General features: G+C 42.6%; 1 protein-coding gene across 2 annotated transcripts in view; it reads left to right on the top strand.

Moving 5' to 3' along the window:
• The window catches only part of MYO5B (myosin VB), a 1,021,014-nt gene that overhangs the window by 542,057 nt on the left and 458,302 nt on the right, over positions 1-20,655 (top strand). For both annotated transcript variants that reach the window (XM_085629682.1, XM_085629691.1), the window contains exon 8: positions 14,561-14,668. In XM_085629682.1, coding sequence (XP_085485808.1) covers positions 14,561-14,668 — 108 coding nt within the window. The remainder of the gene's footprint in view (positions 1-14,560; positions 14,669-20,655) is intronic.

Below are 20,655 nucleotides of genomic sequence, written 5' to 3'. Positions count from 1 at the left end.
ACATGTCCAGCTGTGCATTAACAGAGGGACAACACAAATATAAATGTGCATTGATCCTTTAAATTAGAAGCAGGTCCAGCTTTCTGGTTTGACAGCATGATGCCAGAGCGTGCTCGAGTGTTTTTGCAGTCGTTTTTACCGCACGATATTTCCATTAAAGCCGTGTTTTGCAAGTGAGGTTCACAGCAAATTGTGCGTGCGAACATTTGTGCAGAACTCACATTTTGAAATTGTATGTGCCTCATTTGAAACCTGGCGCAGTAAACCGAAATGAGGCCGTAAATATCTCATTACTGAGGGGCTTGATTACCAGTTGCCCATTAGATTCAGTGGTAACACCACACCAAGGTGACATTCATAGCAGACCAAAGTAATCACTGGGCAGTGCCGGACTGGCCTCCGGGGCAATCAGACAATGCCTGACAGTGCGTGGACTATTGTTTGGCTGTGTATCGGCCTGGTTTATGATAGGCTGGGTCAGTTAGCACTGTTAATTTCCATGATATTAAAACAAACATTGGCTGCAGCCAGCTCAAATCCATGTAGTCTGCCATGCATTGCAAAGCACGTTCACACAGTGTCTTTATAAGCTCAAATCAGCTCCGGTTTGCACACCTGGGCACATTTTTTAGCTATTTACTTCATTAATTGGGCCACATTTAGTTTGCTGCCCGGGTTTATTTTCTCTCCTAGTCCGACCTTGTTACTCTGTACATCTTTACTGCATCATTACACGTTTCATGCATCGAAATTAAGAATAGCAATGAAAATTGACGGTTTGCACCGATTTTTTGCACGATTTTCGCTCATTGTATGTCTATATTATGCCTGCTTTTCATTGGTGGAATGCATTCAAGGAGAAACCAGAGGGTGAACCAATCTGCTTGTAAGAAACAAGAGGAGGCGCAAAGAATACTAAACTATTCAAAGTGGATTCAAGCTTCAGAATCCATATTTCACATCCATGGCTTGGTTTGTGGTTTCCACTCCCAGGGTACAAGCTGGGACAGCAATGTCAGCCATCCTCCTCCAAGGTCACTGAACTGGGGACACCGAGTTTGGTGAAAGTGACTATTCCTTACAGTACCATCCAGCCTAGAGGCTGTTGCAGCAGCAGATGCCACACAGAATTCTATATGCTGTCATGTAATACTCTGTTTTTACCAACTTTGGTGTTAGTTTGAACATTCATATAAAAGGTAATGCTGCGTGTCTTGGAGTATAAATAACACTTAAAATGCCCTCGTTCATCGGGCTCTTGTTTCTGGGAACCGAGAATAGGATTGGTGAATTAATGTTATAGCATTGATCTAGAAAGGTAAGTTAGCTAATTGACATCTGTGCATCTGTCCTGTAGGGCTGAACGGGTTGTTCATCCTTCTAAGGTTGTTTAAAAAGCACATAATAGAAACAAATACAAAAACGACAGTAGCATACATTATATAAATAAGTTAATTCTATTAATTTGTTCAGTTTTATGAAGTTGAAAATGAGCGGTCTTTTAAAAAAAATATGAATATTATAACATGTATTAATTTAATAAGCACATACATAATGAATACAGCCCATATATATTAACAGGAATGATAACGACCATATTGATACCTGCCATCTACCCTAAACGGTATACAAACTACGTGCTATATCATTATAATAAATGCTTAAATAAAGTTAATAAATGTCAAATTATAAGAAATCCTACAATCAGATCAGAGTGGAAGCATCAACAAGTTTGGTGTCGAGGATTTACTATTAAGGGGACTTTTAAGTAAAAACTCCATTTTGGAGGCTTGACACTGGGCTTGTGCTGGGGTATGAATGATTCTGCAAGAAAGGACACATCTTTACGAGAATTTACTCCAAGGTAGACTGACGTTTCATCGCGTAGTGGTAGCCTATGGCACATTTTATTATTATTATTATTATTATTACTATTATTATTGTGCAACATTCATATACTAATTTTGACCCTTGGGATAGAAGTAAAAGAAAAAGCAAGAGATCAAAAGAGGCATGAAGCCGACAACCGGCCGGACAGTCTACAGGCAGACCGGACCCAGACAGGGAAGGCTAGGTTTGAGAAAATAAACGAATTTTCACCAAAAAGCCCCAAATTAAAACTCATATTTAGTTATAAGGGGAAGGCATTTCCGAGCTTCAGTGGGATAGCAAAGGGGGAAGAGCGGCACCAGTTTTGGGGGCAGCGGCCTCCCTCCGCTCTTACCTGCCGCTCTTCAGTGCAGCTGCCGCGGGTTGGAAAACCGCTGGGACCGCCAGGGGCGGCCAAGGGATAGCTACGCCACTGCAGAGCTTGAGGAGAAACACACCTAAGGCTCGGCCACCATATCCAGTGTTCTTGGAAGAGGTCAGCATGGAACTTTATCTAAAGCTAAAACAGCGATGAAATCCAGCTTTGCGCCACTCGAAGCTTTTGGCTACAAAACCAGTGACTTCAGAGGGAGCACAATGAAAGTGTATCTCCTTTCAAGGTGTCACCTCTGGCTTCAGCCTGGGACCTTAATCTCCAATAAGTAGACAAAGTCACAGGTAAAAACTGTGACTGTGGTGACTCACATTGTGTATTTGACCTTTGTTCCATTGTGGGCAGCCTAGGTCCAGTTAAACCACAAACTGAGACTTTACGTTTTCCTGGCCATGTTTTGATATAAAACTTTAAAAAAAATCATGTTTCTGGTGCCCCTGAACCAATTTTTATTGTTTTGGTATATTTGTGCTTATTATATTTTTGTTTGGGACTTTTATTGCATTGTTATCTTGACTTTAAAGTTGCTGGTATCACTACAACTTAACACGATTTTTTTCTTGGGAACTGACTGCTCTTTGAGTCATAGCTACCAGGGATTCTCGAAGAAATATGTTTCATCCTAACACAATTGTGCTTATTAAGTTGGTACGGGTACTCTTTCTCCCAAACAATAACTTAATTTCTGATAACTCTATCTCTGACTGAGTACTTATTCAATAACGCCAAGTGTCGCAGTCAGCGCTATTTTTCCACACCTCATCCACTTGTCTTCTCCTGCTGCTCTCTCTCCCTTCCTTCAGTCGCGGCTGCTCCCGCTAATTAGTAGTGGGGTGTGGGGGGTGGACTGTGTGGGGGAGATTTTTTTAAATCCCTTACCTGTCGGCCAGCCGGCTGGTATGCGGCCGCCTCTCTTCCGTCCTCTTCCTGGCTTCTGCTGGAACAGGAAGCAGGGTAGGCTACCCTGAGCCAATCACAATGCTGCAATGTAGTGTTGTGATTGGTCTGAGTGCCGTGGTTCGGTACTCAGATGGGGAATGGAAGCATGGGCATGTTCTCCACCCAGGCTGTAATGCAGCCTGGGTGGAGAACATGCTAAGTGCGCATGAATGTTTGGCCAGCTCAAGAGGGTCGGGTAAACATTCATGTGCACATAGGAGGGTGTCACCACTCCTCCCCCCTGTGCAGCCCAGCCCTGCTCCATAAAACTGCGTTATTATCATTTCTTTTTCTTTTTTGTCATGCTGCAAGGCGGAGAAGCCACCCCTGCCTTCCTTGTTACAACCAAATAAGACAAGAGTAGCTGCTTGTCCTTGAGTGCAGAGATCGATTGTGAGACACGCCGAAGAGGTTCTTGTCTTTTAGGCACCCGCTGTTCCATTGATTCAACCCCTCATCATTGAGTCAGTGTAGTATTCCTCTGCGCCGTTTTCCCTTCACTTTGTTAATGTCTTTGGAAGTCAGAGCTTGGGCTCTAAGTGAGTCAAGGTATCGCTGGCAGTGGTTATTCAAAGGGATTCAATGTCTTCTCTAGCTGAGCCTCAATGACCAACCTAGCATAAATTATGTATATTCTCTTTACTTCCTTTACTCATACCAATTAGTGAGGAAGTCACTTTCAGGATGAGAAATGAGAGGTGTAATTCCTTCCACCCAAATCCAATGCTGAGATGGGTGGAGAACCCTGAACACTGCTTGAGCAGTAATCTTCTGCTAGGGTTCTGCTCACAGACACAGTGTGGTTCTTTCTGAGAGCTGCCAGACACAACCACTCCTGACAGTAGGATGGAACGCCCTGAGCACCGTTTGAGGAGTAATCTTCTGCTAGGGTTCCGCTCAGCCGTGGATGTCATAGTGTGGTTCTTTCTGCGAGTTGCTGGACATAGCCATTCCTGATATTAGGGTGGAACGCCCTGAGCACCGTTTGAGGAGTAATCTTCTGCTAGGGTTCCGCTCAGCCGCGGGGGTCATAGTGTGGTTCTATCTGAGAGCTGTCGGACACAGCCACTCCTGACATTAGAGCATAACACTCTGAATACTGCTTGAGCTGTAATCTTCTGCTAGGGTTCTGCTCAGCTGCAGGTGTCCTAGTGTGGTTCATTCTGAGAGCCACTCAACACGAGGAGAAGGCCATCTGTGGGACGAGGTTCGCAATACCTCCTCGTAACTGACTGGCACAGGCTCTGCTGCCTTGCAGAAGGTGCTGACTTTAAATGAGAGTCAGTGTTAGGCACCCAGGGCAAATACTGATTGCGTCTGTCCACAGACACAACAATATGACCTTCAACGTGCAGGTAGCAATGCCCAGTAGAGCGACTTGGACATGAGGGGACTTTAAATCAATGATAGGATTGTTCCTTTATGTCCTCTACTGAGCGTCTTTAGGAGTATCAACCAACACATATTGTATGTATATTAATATATATGTTATATATATTAAATATATATGTTTTAATATACATAACATATATATATAGCATATATATGTCATATGTATGTATGATATATGTTACAAGGAAAGTATTCTTGCCTCTGTGATTAAGATGTTGAGGTTAACAAAACACTCCCCAGAAAAAGGTGATGTTGGATATTTGTTGCTCATAACTATACCCCCTTGAACACTATGCATCACAGGTTTCCAAGAAAATGTATATAGGGTTCATTTTGATTATGCTAAATTTGGTGCAAATACAGCAAAGTTGGGATACAGTTATATGGGGAAGAGAGGTCGCAAAAGTACTGCATTGAATTACATTTCCATGGCAAAGTTTGCTGCAAAAAGGTTCATGTTCACTACCAAACGTAGGGACTCAAGATGGCTTGGAGGGACTAAAGCCCTTCATTGTACTTTCTTTTTGAGAATATAAAAATATTCCGTACATCAGAGGGCTTGATTCCATTTTTCCCCCGACATTTTCTCCTCCTGATCTTGTCATGTAGAGTAATTGATATATGCATTACTGAACTAATATATATTGGAGTTTTTCCCACAAAAGTGAATAAAACAATTTTTGACAAACTTTGGTGAGCACCAAATAAGTCTGAGGCTTTTGCACTGTCCCCATTTGGTGGATTTTAGTTCTGGAGTGCAGGGATTTAGGGGTTATGCATGGCGGTTGATAGAGGCTTGTTGCTTTGATGAGGAGTCACATTAAAATGTCCAGAATTAGGGATATGGAATCAAATTCTCTAATCCTGGAGGTTCCAACCTTTCCTGTAATAAGAGCTACTTATGTTCAAAGAAAATCATAACGGGCTGCTAATATTATTAGTATTGTAACAGTGACCACATCAGACAAGATTACAGTAGCGGCCACCCAATGCACGATTATCAGCAATGATGACCATCAGTACATCAGGCGGGATGCTGAGCTGCACATAGGAGAGCTACTAGTAGCTCACGACTACTCGTTGGAGAAGCCTGCTCTAATCGCTGTTACCAGCCCTGCAATGACATGTAGAAATGCTTTAAAGGTGCAAGATTGCTCTTTGGGTATCTAATAAGAATAATGGGGAGAGCCTACTCATCATTCAATATATTTTATTCGGCTAATATAGCCATAAAAGGCGATGACAATAAAAACAGACAGTTAAAAATACAAGTAATACAATTAGTGTGACCATAAGAATAGTAGAAAGCACAACAGAAAACTTACAATAGGAGCAGTACCTCTCTATATCTAATAGGTCTTAATTCATGACTAGTTATGGGAAGAATTAGATAGAAGTAAAGTGTACATTTCTGTTTACATACGGGGACTCCAGAACGTCATGAAAAATGGGAAGAATCGCGTTTCAACCCCTTAGCCCATTTTAAATTATATTAACAATTCTTTTAGAGACTCCTGTACTGCAATTAAAAATCATCCTATTGCACGTACAACATTTAAACATCTCATATTTATCAACAGGCTAAGAGCTTGATCCCTATTAATTGTTTTATAAGTAATAAAAAGAGGTTTTAAAAACTCCTTCTGTTCATCTAGGAACCCCAAGCAGTCCAGCAAGATATGTGGGCCACTGCATTTTACCTTTAGCCCACATGTACACAAGCCCAGTTCATTGCTCATTGCAGTTTTTATCTTCCTGTCTGCACCACATGGGTTCAGGCCAACTATGAATTTCAGAAGCACGTTTCTGAGCTTAGGATTTGGCATGGTCTCAATGTAAGGGAACATATGATCATTGCTCCACCCTTTTACCAGAAACTGGGTGAACAGTTTGCTCCCGAGATAAAGTAAATCTTCTTCTCGAGCCTTTTTGGCTATAATAGCGCATAGCTCCTGTTGGGTATCTGCTGCCGTAACTTCCATTTTTCTGGCTGTAGTGATCGTTTAATGCAAGACTTAACTAGCGTACGTCTAACTTGGAATGCCCAATTCAATTCACTTTCCTCTATTTCTCTTTTACAAAGGTGTGATATTTTGGGGGTCCCTTCTCTACTCTAGATATTCAATGTATCTTGTAATTCCTGATAGTGCCAGGCTGTAAATTGGCATTCTGCTCTCACGGCCTGGATCATAGTTAATGCTGGGAGAGCATGAAGCTGTTTCTCACATTTACCCTCCTCAGAATTCCAATTCAATTTACCGCTTAAAGATAGAACCTCCACTTCGTATGTGAATTGTGGGTGAACCATTGCATTAAAGGTCGATAGAATTCCCTGCAGAGACGGGCCACCATATTTCCGCTTGAATTGTTTTATGCCACATACTGAGGAAAGTGCCTTTGCTTTTAGTGATTCTATGCGGTCCTTCCAATTTAATGTAATACCCAAATATTTATATTTGTCCACCACCTCAACTTTGACCTCTGCCAATTAAAGGTTCCCTTTCCTTTCCCTTGCACCATTATTTTAGTATTTTCTAAATTAACATTAAGACGTTTCTATTGCAAACCCAATTCTGTCATGTCCACTATCACTAAATCATAAGCGTATTGCAGACATGGAATAAGGGTCCCCCCATCCTAGGGCTTAAACCACGGGCATTACGTAATGTATTTGGTAAGTCAGACAGGAACAATGAAAATATAAGTGGGACCACAGAGCAGCCCTGGCGTAATCCATTCTTTATCTGTATTTTCTTTGATAGCGTCCTAAGGGTATCTAAGATTACCCATGGCCCAGTTCTGCGAGTGCATTTCCTGAATTAGTGAGAGTACCACTTTATTGATTCCAAGCTACCCCAACATATTCCACAGTAACTTACGATTGACCAAATCAAAGGCGGCTCGGAAATCTACAAAGCAGCAGAGCAATCTGCATTTGCCATTGCCCACAGGCTAAGGCAATGATCTATTGTTGAGGGGCCCTTGTTAATGCCACCTTGCTCTATCGGGATCAAGTTATTCTGCTCCACCCAGGCCTTCATTGCGCCTAGCAATATCTTTGAGAATACTTTCTCCCCCACATCCAACAAGCTAATAAGGCGATAATTCTGGGACTGTGTGGCATCCTCCTTTTTATATATTGGTCTGACTATTGCCCCTTTCCAACTTTCCGGGACAATCCCAGAAGTTAAGACATTTCGGAAGATGACATTTATTACTGAACCAGATCGATGCCCTCCCTGCAAATGAAGATACCACAAGCAACCTCGGGGCAGGGCTAGACGGTAAAGACCACTTGCAGGCCCATCTTCACCTTAAACCAGCCCCAAACCCACACCAAAGTAATTTTAAAACCAACCAACAGAAGGCAGGATACGTTTGTTGATCATCTTTGGTTTTCAGACAATCCCAGCTTTCGTCAAGACCACTACATTTATGGTTGGGTGGGTGAGAAATTGCCCATCCTGTGTGTGCAAAATGAAAAACAGAGCCTAAGATGGCTGGCTTTGGTCTGCCCAAGCTTAAAACCCTCAGTCTTCACTAAGGCCTTTCAATGATTATGCCCTGGGGCACGGAAAGCCCTGTTCTCTATCAGACCCAGGAAAGGAATTTAAGGGGTCTACAAAAGGCAGACGAAGGGTGCTTGACAAGGGGAAATCCATTTGTCGGGGGAAGTAGAGATGTGGTTCTTTTCTCAAGCAAGGGAGATGAAAGCCAAACCTGGTGTGGACTGACCCATTGCGCTTAATAAGGATCCTTACTGAATTCTGAGGTGGGTGGCTGGCATTTGCCAGCACAAACCTAACATAAAGTTAGTAGAACCAGTGGCCAAAAGAGCATTACAATAATCTGATGTATGCACTGGATTAATGTCTTAATCAAAAGTAAGCACGTGTCTGAAGTCCTTCGTTTTCAGAGACCAATGATAAGTAAGGGTGATGGGTCGAAAAAAAAAATAGTCCAACTGGTTGTGATTGATTATTCCATATTCCTTATTGTAAGGGCGTGGCGCATAAACGCATTAGCCATATTCACAAATGTACATGCACACCTGAGCCCTCTTTGCACTGCTGCTGCATTCTGTGACGGAAGGTTGTGTTGTGTGTGTCACAGGGGCTTCCAGAGATGCTGCTAGCCTGTTCTTGTTCTGTGTCTGAGGGAAGCTTGCACTGCTGCTGTTGGCATTGTCTTTTCTGCATCTCAAGGTAGCTTGCAGACCTGATCACTGCTCTTGTTCTGTATATGTGTGAGGTGGTTGCATCCAATATTCTAGCAATGTTCCAAACGACCAATACCAGACCTGCATGCGGCTTCATGAAGCACTGCAATCAACTGGACGGTTAATCATCTGTGGTTTGCTGCTCATCCTGGGAGAAGATCATGTTCTTTGTGAGAGATTATCCCTAACCATAAAAGTTTGACATTCAGAGTAGTGCTCCGAGCATAGATTTTGTGCAGCAGATGAAGTGGCACCGGGGCACAGAGCCCTCAGGGGCCCATTGAACCCTGACAATTCTGTATTTTCCCACCCCAACAGTGGCCAAAGGGGCTATTGTCCTAGCTTGCGCCAGGGCCCATGGCATCCTTCTACGCGACTGGTGGTGCTCCACAAAAAACATTCTTGCACCTCTCGTCTATAGAGGGAAATATCAACAAAGGTTTCGACAAGGTTAAATGTGTTTCCAGATTAGTAAACTGAGAGACAAAATGTGTCATATGAGGCATAGATCCTGGAAAGTGCTCGTCACTGGAATGCTAGCTTCCCTATGGTGCCCAAACCTGTTTGTTTTGCCCTGCTGTTGAAAGTTTTCATGGTTATCGCTGGGGTAGCCAGAGAGTTATCTCTTTTCAATAAAGTCCGAGTCTGTGGCATCTCCCATGACACCCACTAACAACCTGGAAAAGGTTTAGAGTATTCACACCTCGTAGGGGCTGTCCAAAAAAGAGACCTTTGTATTAAGAGTGGGCTCAAACCATCGGTAGGCGCCAGTCAGAAGCTATGCCGTGAGTGTACGAAGGACATGTGAGGATAAAATTATAGAAATACTGGGGCATTCTGCTACAGTGTATTATTGGTACCCCCAGTCTTGGACAGTCTGGGAAGAGGCCACCTCGCTTGCTATGGGTGTATGGGTGGCTCGGTGCGTGTTTACAGTGGGACCTGATGGCCAGATGGATCCTGGAATGCTGTTGCCGCAGACTGGCACCACACCTACCTGTGTCAGCGAGGCACAAGGGCATAATGTAAGTAGAGACGTGCTTGAACATACATGCCATTATTTTTTCATCTCAGTTGTTGCATTATTTCGTGAGGAGCATGTGTAGAGGGGAGGTCTTGGCTGGAGGGTGGGTCAGGTGTTTGGAGGCAACCAGGTCTGTACCGGTGGCTCTGAAGGCATCTTGTTCTTGGTGGGATAGAGTTCCAGAGCTTGGCTGCATGCACTGCAAAGAGGTGCCACCCATTCAGGACAGTGTGATCCTGAGGATGCTCAAAAGTGGGGCAGGCCTAGTTTTGAGGGTCTTTCTTGGGGGGTGGGTGCACAGTGTATGTGGTAAGATGATTGCCTCAGTGCTGTGGATTGCTGACTGTGCAATGCACAGTGCCTTGCTAGAGATACCTTACAAGTGAGTGATGCTGGGTGATGCTGAGGTGTGGGCATTCTCTGGCTGCCCTCCTCTGGATGCACTGGGGCTGTGGAGCAGAATGATGGGCGCCCACATAGCCCATTGGTGTAATCGAGATGACACAGGACCAAGCGGATGGTTCCATGCTGCGGGTGAAGGGTCCGCATGCTGAAGATGGACGGTTAGTTCACCTGGATCACCTAGGATATGAGGGGAGTTAGGAGCAGACTAGAGCCGCACTGTCATGAAAACTCAAAATATTTTCTGAGAAGTGAAATGTGGAAGTTGTGTGGGAAGCTGGCTCTTCGACTGAACCTCCACACCGACGGATCAGCCCCATCCCTCCAGCGCTTTCAGACCCTCACGGGTGAGTAGCCGCACTCTACAAACCCCTGATCGATTGATTCATTGATTGAAGCTAAAGGGCTCCTTGTGTATTTTGCAGAACGCCCCCATAATTTGCTTTGCAGTAATGTTGATGGCAGATGGCAAAAACATTACATTTGTGACTCACAGTTTTCGTGGTTGATAAATGCTTTATGTTTTTTTTTGGAGAGCATACGATTCTATTTAAGTAGGATAATTTGAATTACAACATATTTGAGAATGTAAATCTGATTATAAGTGTTACAGGAAAGCGAGGGCTAATTACCACGCCTGGAAAATTCTGACACCGTGGGATGTGGTAGTTAATAAAACCCTATTCAAACCTTTCTCTGGAAAAAGATGATTTGCATGTACAATTTTCCACTTCCAACTGCATATATTGGAAAGTACTGGATATTCTACACTGAGTAAAGTTTCTGAAATTCTTCAGGGGAAATTAGTGTGCGGGGGTTCAGTAATAACTTCAGTACTAAAAATTCAGATCACTGTGCCTACCAGCCGGTTTACATGAATTTTATTTTATCCGCACACTTATAATCAGTGGTAAAACCCAAGAGTATCTTTTGTACAGTTCAATGACTGAGGCACTGAATCCTGTGTGTCATGATATGTGCTAAGTGTTACATATGAACGTGAACGACTGTTCATGTGTTTTATCCATGCCTTTGACATTCTGGACATTCAGTGTAATGAATGTGGAATGAAGCATTTGTCACTCATGAAGTTAAGAATTCCAATGGACCCGTATGAATGAATGAGCATTGGTGATCGAATCACTGTATGAAATACTTACATGACAGTATGGCCCTGGATCCTCTGCAAAGTACTTTCCAACTTTCCAAGAATTTCTTGGAACCCATCAATTGCCACTTCATTCTGTCATTCTTCTAGGCAGTCACCTTTCACCTCTCCAACACAACAGACCACTACAAGCAACAACTCTTTCGTTGACGACTTTACGGTTATGTCACTCCTCATCACACTGGTCCTCCCCCAGCTCCCCACTGATCCCATTCACAAAAATAGTCAATAACATGAGACTGATCATCACTGCTCTATTGTCACTTGAATATGACACATCTCTGCCTGTGGATTGGACAAATCATGTAGCCATCCCATTCTCCATCCATCACACCGGCTCACCGTGCCAACCATTAACCAATGATCATGCTTGCTGAAGTATCTCCCTCTAAAAGCCCTACACAACCATACACAATTAAAACATAGGGTTAGCAAAGCAAAGCCTGTGGTACACACAAGAGCTAAATGAGAACAAAAAGCCCATCCACGATAATAAAACACTCAGTTGCGACTCCCAAATAGACTCAGACCACTTAATACTCAAACCCTCCACACCGCCTGTAACAGCTTGATCAAATCTGCTGAGGAGTGGCCTCAAGACAAGTCACACTAGACTTTGCTGCAGTCACTTTGCAGCAAAAGTGGGATTCGGTTTGTTTAGGAATAGCTTATCACTTATTCCCTTCAGGCCTTGAAATGTCCACTGATATTAGGCTGAACCGCAGGACCCAGGGATGGACCAATTGCCTGTAGATAGTTGTTGCCATTAAGGTTGAAATATTTCAACTGCTTTGCAAAATCTGTTTCTAGCTGTTTAAACAAATTCCTTTCTATTGCTTCCAAGATCTCACTATGTGGATAGAACCAGAGCTTAATTTGAGGCACTGGTTTCTGGTGCTTAGCACCAAGACTTAATTGTCAACACTGGCACTTATGACAGTCTGCCACATGGTGGCACTGTTTGCCTAATTTAGGGATGAGCGCAACAAATACATTAAAAATGACTAACACCTGCCGGCCAACCCATTCTTATAGTGCTCTGCGCCTGGAATAGTCTGAATTGCACACTTGCAGGAGCGTGATGGTTAGTAGTTGTGTTGGTGCTATCACTGGTGCTGGCAGGGGCATTGAGCGGTGGAAGTTGCAGTGGCCTGCTGACAAGGGACATAGCACTTGTTTTTTTCAAATTAAGCACTGAAAGACCTATATATAAATTAATCACATCCAAGGTGATAAGCTGTTGATTTGCATCTATTGTGGTTATTTTGCTTTTTTAATTAAATGTGTTGTGTCTTTAATCAATCTTTCATCATTTTGAAATGTGTCACTTTAATTATTTGTCTTGAACACTGAAAAATATTTTCATGGCAAAGAATGAATCATTTCTTTACCCTGTTGAAAATATTTTTTTCCTGCAGTAGACAAAAACAGATTCCCATCCATTCATTGGATGTGGAAAACACACTCAGAACATATAATTCCATACTAATTGTATAAAACACCACCTTTCAAGAGGTCCTCTTATATCTGTATTAGAGCTGTTCTACGAACCACTGTTTATCACAGTGTTGAACGTGTTCACACCACAAGTGCCACTTTTGGTTCTAAGCCTGCAGCCCATTTTTGCCCATGGTCCACGTGCTTTCGCTTTGCGTGGGTCATGTTAATGTGGTATTGGCTGACATGAGACTGACAAATGGATAATAAGAAAGTCCGGCTCATCTGTCGAGGCCGATCAATGCTCTCAGCCCCTGTCAATTTGCAGCAATTTCCTTTGCCTTCGTAGGTTTTTCGATCAATGGAAATCAAGAGGCGCTTTCGCGAAGGTCTCCTCTGGAGAAGGACGGAGCCCGGGCATCCTTTGCTCACAGGCTCGATGCTCTTTGCATGAGATGCATGTTTCTTTGCATCAGTGCAATGCTTGGGAGATCCTCTTTGCAGTGCACAGTGAGGAGCAACAAATTCAACAAGACAGGCCTTATTGACCTGGGATGCTCAGCATTCAGGATCTAGACAGTCTCAGTTTACCAAAGTCTCTTCCAATTGAAAAAGTTAACTTTCAGAGTCAGAATATTTAAGTAACTTTCTATACAATTTGTGAAAACAAAAGACAGAAGACAACACTGAATGTAGGTTATGTAAATGTGGTCAAGAGAATATTATACATCTACTATGTCTTTGCCCCGGGTTAGAAACGGAAAGGAAAGTTATTTTAAAGAGACTATTTAATGACCGCGGACTAAGGTCATGTAGGCAAGCAGTGATGGCATTCCTAAATTCTAAAGATATATTCATGATCTCTGCATTTGTAAAATATTTGAGCGCTGTTGGTAAAAAATTAGGGGGGTAATAATTAAATCTACTTTTTTTATATACTGTATATTGTATTTAGAGACATGATAGCAATTGTGATTATAGTGTTTTAATTCTTTTATATTTGAGGATATTGTAATCATTTTTTGTAAGATTTTAATTAATCAAACAAATAAAAATAAGCTACTAAACTATACAATTTGTAGGATAAAGTGTTCCTTGAGAAATGTAAAATTCAACCAACATTAAGTCCATCTCATTAAAGCTTACGTATTGTCTTGTGGATGGATTTTATGCTTTCTAAGACATACTTCATTGTGAAACCTGCCTCAAATCATGGTTGCAAATTGGCAACATAATCAGTTTGCAAACTTCGGAATGGGGAATAACAAGTACTAGTCCTTTTGTTCCTCATTTCAAGGTACCCAATTTATGCGCTGTTCGCTAAGGTAGTTTCAGTGGGGGTGCAATTTTTAACCGATTTTTGTGGCCCCTTCCTGTTCGAGCCCTTTTGTAACCATTTTGGTGGAGATCCCCTTCTTCAAGGTAAGATCTTGAATGAAAGACCAGTTGATAAGTTAGATATGAATTCTATAGGAACCAGTTGCAGGTATATGGGTTTATGCACATCTGCTGATTTCGTGTGGCGAAAATTCCACATGGTCAAAGTCGCATCATAGAATCTGTTGATGTTTGGCAGTATTTCTATTAACCCAGCAGGTTTTTCTGTATTGAAGTACACGCCTAAAATGTTATACATCACATTGTTTACTAATTCCGAGGACATGTTGAATTTGCCTACTTGTTTTCCTGATCATAAACTTTTCATTCCATTTCCAGCTTGCGCAGAGGACTATTTCTACACAACTCTGGGAGGCAACACAGTCATCGAAGGAGTGGACGATGCAGACGACTTAGAGAAAACCCGTCAAGCCTTCACTTTGCTTGGTAAGAAGTGTTTCGAATCCTGTCCCAAGTTTTTTGATTTGCCTAGAGCAAGGGTGTCCAGTGTAGGTCCACGAGAGCTGAACTATTGTCATATTTTTAGGATATCCATGTAAGATACATTAGTATAGAATTAATCTCAATGGATTTGCAAAGTAAGCTGACACCTTGGAAATTTGGAATGGGTCAAGCTGTCCTGGACCCACGCTGGACACCACTGGCGTAGGCTGCCCAAGACAAACTTCAGAATTAATATTTAATATTATTGTCAGCGGGGCAGGAAGGACTCCTCTCTTTATAATGCTGCAAAAATATATACCCTGTTCTTAGTGCTGGAACAATTTTTAGGGTCAGAGTGCTGTCATCAATGTTAAATCACTGAAGTCACAAGGATTGTGAAAAATCCAAACATCACAAAAAAACAAGTGTAGCAAATGTGCCACGCCCACTCAGCAGGAGAGTGGTTAGGGTGTAGCATGCAGCCCCTGGTGCGTTTTGAAGCACTGGTGTGGTAGTGCACTGTCATTTACAGACAGCACATTTTCCGTTGAAATGGTAACTAGTTTATATAAACATGCAGTTTCCTTGCATAACTATATAGTGCACAAAAGATAATGTGTGGAAATCCAGTTTCAGTGAATGTTTATCATATGCCCATCACCAAGGGGCATATGTATCAACATCACCATTTGCGATTCTCAAATAGCGATTTTTAAAGAATCGCTATTTGAGAATTGCAAAACGGGATGTATTTAAAAAATCACAAACATTTTGCGATTTCTTAAAATTCCTTAATTGCGATTAGCAAATTGCGAAATCGCAATTAAGGAATACCTGCCCATTCATTTCTATGGGCCAGGAGACCCATAGGAATGAATGGGAAGTAATTCTCAAATAGCGAATCCGCAATTTGCTAATCCCTATTTGAGAATAATTTCAAAGGTGCAAGGGTGTCATGATGACACCCTGATGCACCCCTGAAATGAGCATGTGTGTGCATATGGCGCACATACATGCCCTAAGGGCATGTATGAGCGTCACGTGGCACTTTGCAAAATTAAAAATAGTGCATTTTGAAAGGAAATCGCAAATTACCACCAACTGGAAGTTGGTGGTAATTTGCGATTTCTTAAGGATAATTCGCACAACTTGGGTGCTTTTTACATATCATTTAAGAAATCGCAATTTGCGATTTCTTAAATGCTTACGCAAAATTAAGAAATCGCTAAATTAGCAATTCCTTAATTTTGCGATGGGATTTTGCCTTATACATCCCGTTTTGCGAATTTTTAATCGCAAACGCTGTATTTTGCGAATCGCAGCGTTTGCGATTAAAAATTTGCTTGATACATATGCCCCCAAGTGTCTTGATATGTTTTAATGCAGTTAAAATCTTTGTCACTCTTCAGAATTACATTTATTTTAATTAATTTGCTCTTTTCTAATTACTGATATATTTTGAACTATGTGTACAGTTCATCTAAAGTTATTTATGTTGTGTGTTACAAAACAACTGCCAGCCTACAACCTTTCCATTCACTTTCTGTACCACAAGTAAGATTGTCACATAGGTCTCTCTAACAAACTCCTCTCACTTTGCAGTCAGAGGAGCAGGGCCCTAGCGTGGCCAGCGAGCCTAGGGGTGTGAGCTTCACATTTTCCAACATTCATGTTGGCATATAATGTTAAAATACATTTTACGACAAGGAGGGTGCAGGAGGATAATGAAAAGGGAAGAGAGATGCAGATTGGTTAATAAGTAAGAGAAAACACAAGATTTTGTCAAAATAAGCAACATTTTTGAAGACTTTCAAAACAGAGAGGGAAAGTAAGTGTGTGTGCATCCCTGACTGTGTATATGTAAAAATCTCTGCTAAAATGTGACAGACATCTCACCATGCCCGAATGAAAACACTTGTACCCATCTATTTATCAGAAAATACATTTATTAGGGGGATGTAACTCCCCAAACACCCCCCACTCCCAAATCTACCCCCCTGCAGAGGAATAAAAGTAAACACCAGTTTTCGAATAAGCAGAAATTTGACAGAGGACAAAGCCTGACATTTGACACTATTTTTGAATACACAGGACATGTGACAATATAAACACAAAATTTAAATCAATCAATCAGGGTTTTTGTAAAGCGCAACTAATCACCCGTTAGGGTCTCAAGGTGCTGGAGAGGGTTTTGCAGTTCCGTCAAAGAGCCAGGTCTTGAGGTCCTTCCTGAATTGAGGTAGTGATGGTGATTGCCCGAGGCGCAGAGGCAGGGAGTTGCAGGTCTTCGCGGAGAGGTAGGAGAAGGATGTTCTTCCAGCCAAGGTCTTGCGAATCCGTGGACAGTGGCCAGTGCCACTTGGGTGGTGCGGATATATCTGGTGGGTGTGTAGAAGGAGAGGTGGTGGTTGAGGTATGCAGGTCCAGTTTTGTGAAGGGCTTTGTAGGTATGCATGATGAGCTTGAAGGTGATTCTTTTGTTGATCGAGCGCCAGTGATGGTCTCTCAGGTGACTGGAGATGGAGCTGTGGCGGGGATGTCCAGGATAATACTGGCGGAGGTGTTTTGGATGTGCTACAGTTTCTTTTGGAGTTTTTGGGTGGCGCCAGCATAGAGTGCATTGCCGTGGTCGAGCTGCTGACAAGCACCTGGGTGACGTTTCTCCTGGATTCGGTGAGGATCCACTTGAAGATCTTCCGAAGCATGCGGAACATGTGGAAGCAGGAAGATGAGACGGCGTTGATTTGGCGGTTCATTGAATGTGAGGAGTCAAGGATGATGCCGAGGTCACGTGCTTGGTTGGTGAGGGTTGAGGAGGAGTTCCGAGGCATCTTTATTGCTCATTCACCTTCTGAACTCCAGCTTGGTTATTTTGAGGGGGGCTGCAGCAGCAACCCTGCACCTCTGCTTCCAGCGCTTATGCACCCTGTGCTTACTGCTGGTGTCCCACCATGGAGACACTTGGCAGCTGGGGGTCTCCCCTGCTGCACTTTGCTTTGTCTTATGCATTGGAGCATGTCACTTAAGGTAAATTTGGCCATGACTTCTTTTAACTATGCAGGTTGTTGACAAGTGGTATTAGGTTCACACGCCATACCCTTCCTCCATGCCCATTGCAGGCCTCCTCATCAGGTCTGTCACAGTCTTCAGCGTTACCTATTCCTATCTCAGGAATCCCACTATATTTGACTAGCATGGAAAATTTAAGTTTTGAGCAAAGAACGATTTAGGGTCCTGTCGCCAGGAGTTGAAAGTGAGCCCCCCTAAAACAATTCATGCATTGAAACGTAGGGGTGCGTGAAATTGCATACTTTGTCTCACAAAATTCCATGAAAATGTCATGACAATATGGTTTTGCAGTGATATGTGATTTGCCAGTATCTTGTGTCAATTGTTTTTATCCGGCGACTCGCTTCATGTCTTTGTGCAAGATGCAATCTTGAGAAAAACAAAAAAAGCACTACATTTCTGTAAAAACAAAATTTCGAGGAATTTGATGTTTTTTCCTAACAGGAATTTTGACAGACAGCCTGAATTCTTAAATCAGGAACCAGAGGCTACCACTAGCGGTAGCCTCTGGCGGCTGATTTGAGAATTCAGGCCCCTGTTTTCCAACTCGTCTTTCCGGCTCTACCTGAATTAAGCGCTGATGTTCTGTTGTATCAAACCTAACCAGTAACTCCTGGCTTTGTCTATTCTTTATCGTTCTACAATTTTGTAATGCAAAAATGTATTTGTGCTCTCTGTAAATTGCATTGGTACCTCAAGATGTAGTAAAGCAAGCTGCAGCCAGTGTTTGAACATTAGCAACACAAATGTGTACAGCCCCTTTCTACACATAAAAGAACCATGTGACATCTGCTTAATCACATCTGGCACAGGATAGAAAATGCACTTTACTCCGAGTCAGGGTTGGCCTGGAACAAAAAATAGGCCCGGACACTAAACTAAAAGTGAACTCCCGCCATTAGCAAACCGGATTACTAAAAAAGTTGCCCTCATTTACAAATCAGGCCATTTTTTAACTTGCCCACTTGCAGCCACCGTTCCCTTCTTTGTCATCGAACGGGACAACTCATAGCTCAGGACCATTCCATGTTGCACCCCAGTGTGTCATAGGGGCCCAGGCCACTAGATGAACCCAACACTTCAATGAACGTTGGTCTTGTGAGCACTTTCTCAGCCTTGAAACACAAGATCTTCACCAACAAGCTCCTTACCGATACCACTTCTCATTTACTGAAACATTGTTCAAAGATAACTGCACTACTGCTCTGTACGATCTTCTCCATCCAGTCACAAAATTATTTTTAGGAATAGAGCGGGCAAGAGAGATGGAGTGATTTGTCCTGCACTAACTTCCCTACTATAACTTACTTCTTGTTCGAATGCATTACTGCCCAGTGCTCCACCAACCCCAATATTTATGTGATTATAACATATTCTTACCACCTCCCTGGGCATGCCCTAACTTTATGGGAGATGACCAAAGCTATCAAAATCCTAGCCATGGGTGAATACAATTATGTAATATAGCCTTAAAGCCCGCTGTAGCGGACTAGATCAGTGATTAAAGGCCCGCTCCAGGGTTAAAGGCCCAAGCTGAAGGTGAGGGCCTTTAAAAAGGGGGCAGGACTTTAATGCTGGCATAGCCCAGCAACGGAGGGCTATAAAGCTATTAGAATATTCTGCGACTAGAGGGCAGTATGTTCTAACATAAAACAAAGGCCTCACGGAGCCTGAGGGGGTTGAAATCCCCTCAGGCTCTGTGAGGCCTTTTTTACAGCACCAGCTTTGGAATGGAGCTCTGGGCTTCTACCAGCCGTTGGAAGCCCGGAGCACTCCAATGTTTTCAATGGAGCTACAAACATTCCAATGTTCTAATATTACTTAAAAGTTGATAAAGCATGACGCAAAACCTGAAGCAAACCTCCTCAGTTTTACATGGGGCCTAGCAGAATTCATTCTGGGGGTTGGTGGCTCATCACATACCACCAGTCACATGCTCCACCTCATGTTCATACACACTTTAGAAAAGTCAAACCTAGCAGTGCAACATCACACTGGGTCTCCCCACTCTTTTGTCTCATGTCCTTTTCAAAGCCCTCCACTGGTTTCCAGTAGAAGCGAAGATCAGATTCAAGTTTGTATGCACAATCCATAAAGTCTACTGGAGCAAAGGCCCTGATTGCCTGCATTAAATGGCTCCACATGGCACCCTTGCTAGAAACCACTGATGATCGTCTGCCACCTAATTCAGCGGCTTTCATTCGAGAGGATGGAAGAGAGGGGCAGGTTCCTGGAAGCACAGCGGGGTACTTGATTGTAGAACATCCTCAGTCCTACTCTTAAATCAGCCAACTATGACTCACAAAACGTCCAGAGACAGAACAATTTAAAATTGCTTTCTCGTTGACCTCCTCTCAGCCAGGAGTGGTAATAGGAGAAGGGCAGGGCTCCACTCTTCTCATTAGACCCGCCTCCCTCGCCCCCTCAACATATAGTGGATGGTATCCTCCTCTAGCACTGTGAAATAATAACAAGGTAATGTGTAGCACTTTGCAAAGCTCACAAATAAACACATAGAAAGGTTTAAAAACTGTTGGATGACCAGATACAGGATGCTCAATGGGTACCACATGACATCATTGTTTAGTTCACTCAGTGGTTGTGTTGCCTTTAAATATAACCACACACTGTATATTGTTTTCGTTCATGGTCACCCAGCACAGACACAATTGTCTCGTGTTCAAAACATGCTCATTTTTAAGTCTGGCCTGACAGCATCTTATTTTCACACAAAAAACACTAGACATTAAATAAGGTCATATATATATATATATATATATATATATATATATATATATATATATATATATATATATATATATATATATATATATATATATATAGTGGGGCTTTGGGTTCACTATTTTCAGCCATTGGTCATTTGCATGTTGTATCAGCCCACAGAACAGCATTCATTCAGT

Source organism: Triturus cristatus, chromosome 2_1, assembly GCF_964204655.1.
Source record: "Triturus cristatus chromosome 2_1, aTriCri1.1, whole genome shotgun sequence".
In the NCBI taxonomy this organism is placed as follows: domain Eukaryota; kingdom Metazoa; phylum Chordata; class Amphibia; order Caudata; family Salamandridae; genus Triturus; species Triturus cristatus.
The sequence above is the reverse complement of the archived record's forward strand: the minus strand, read 5'-3'. Positions and strand labels throughout refer to the sequence as shown.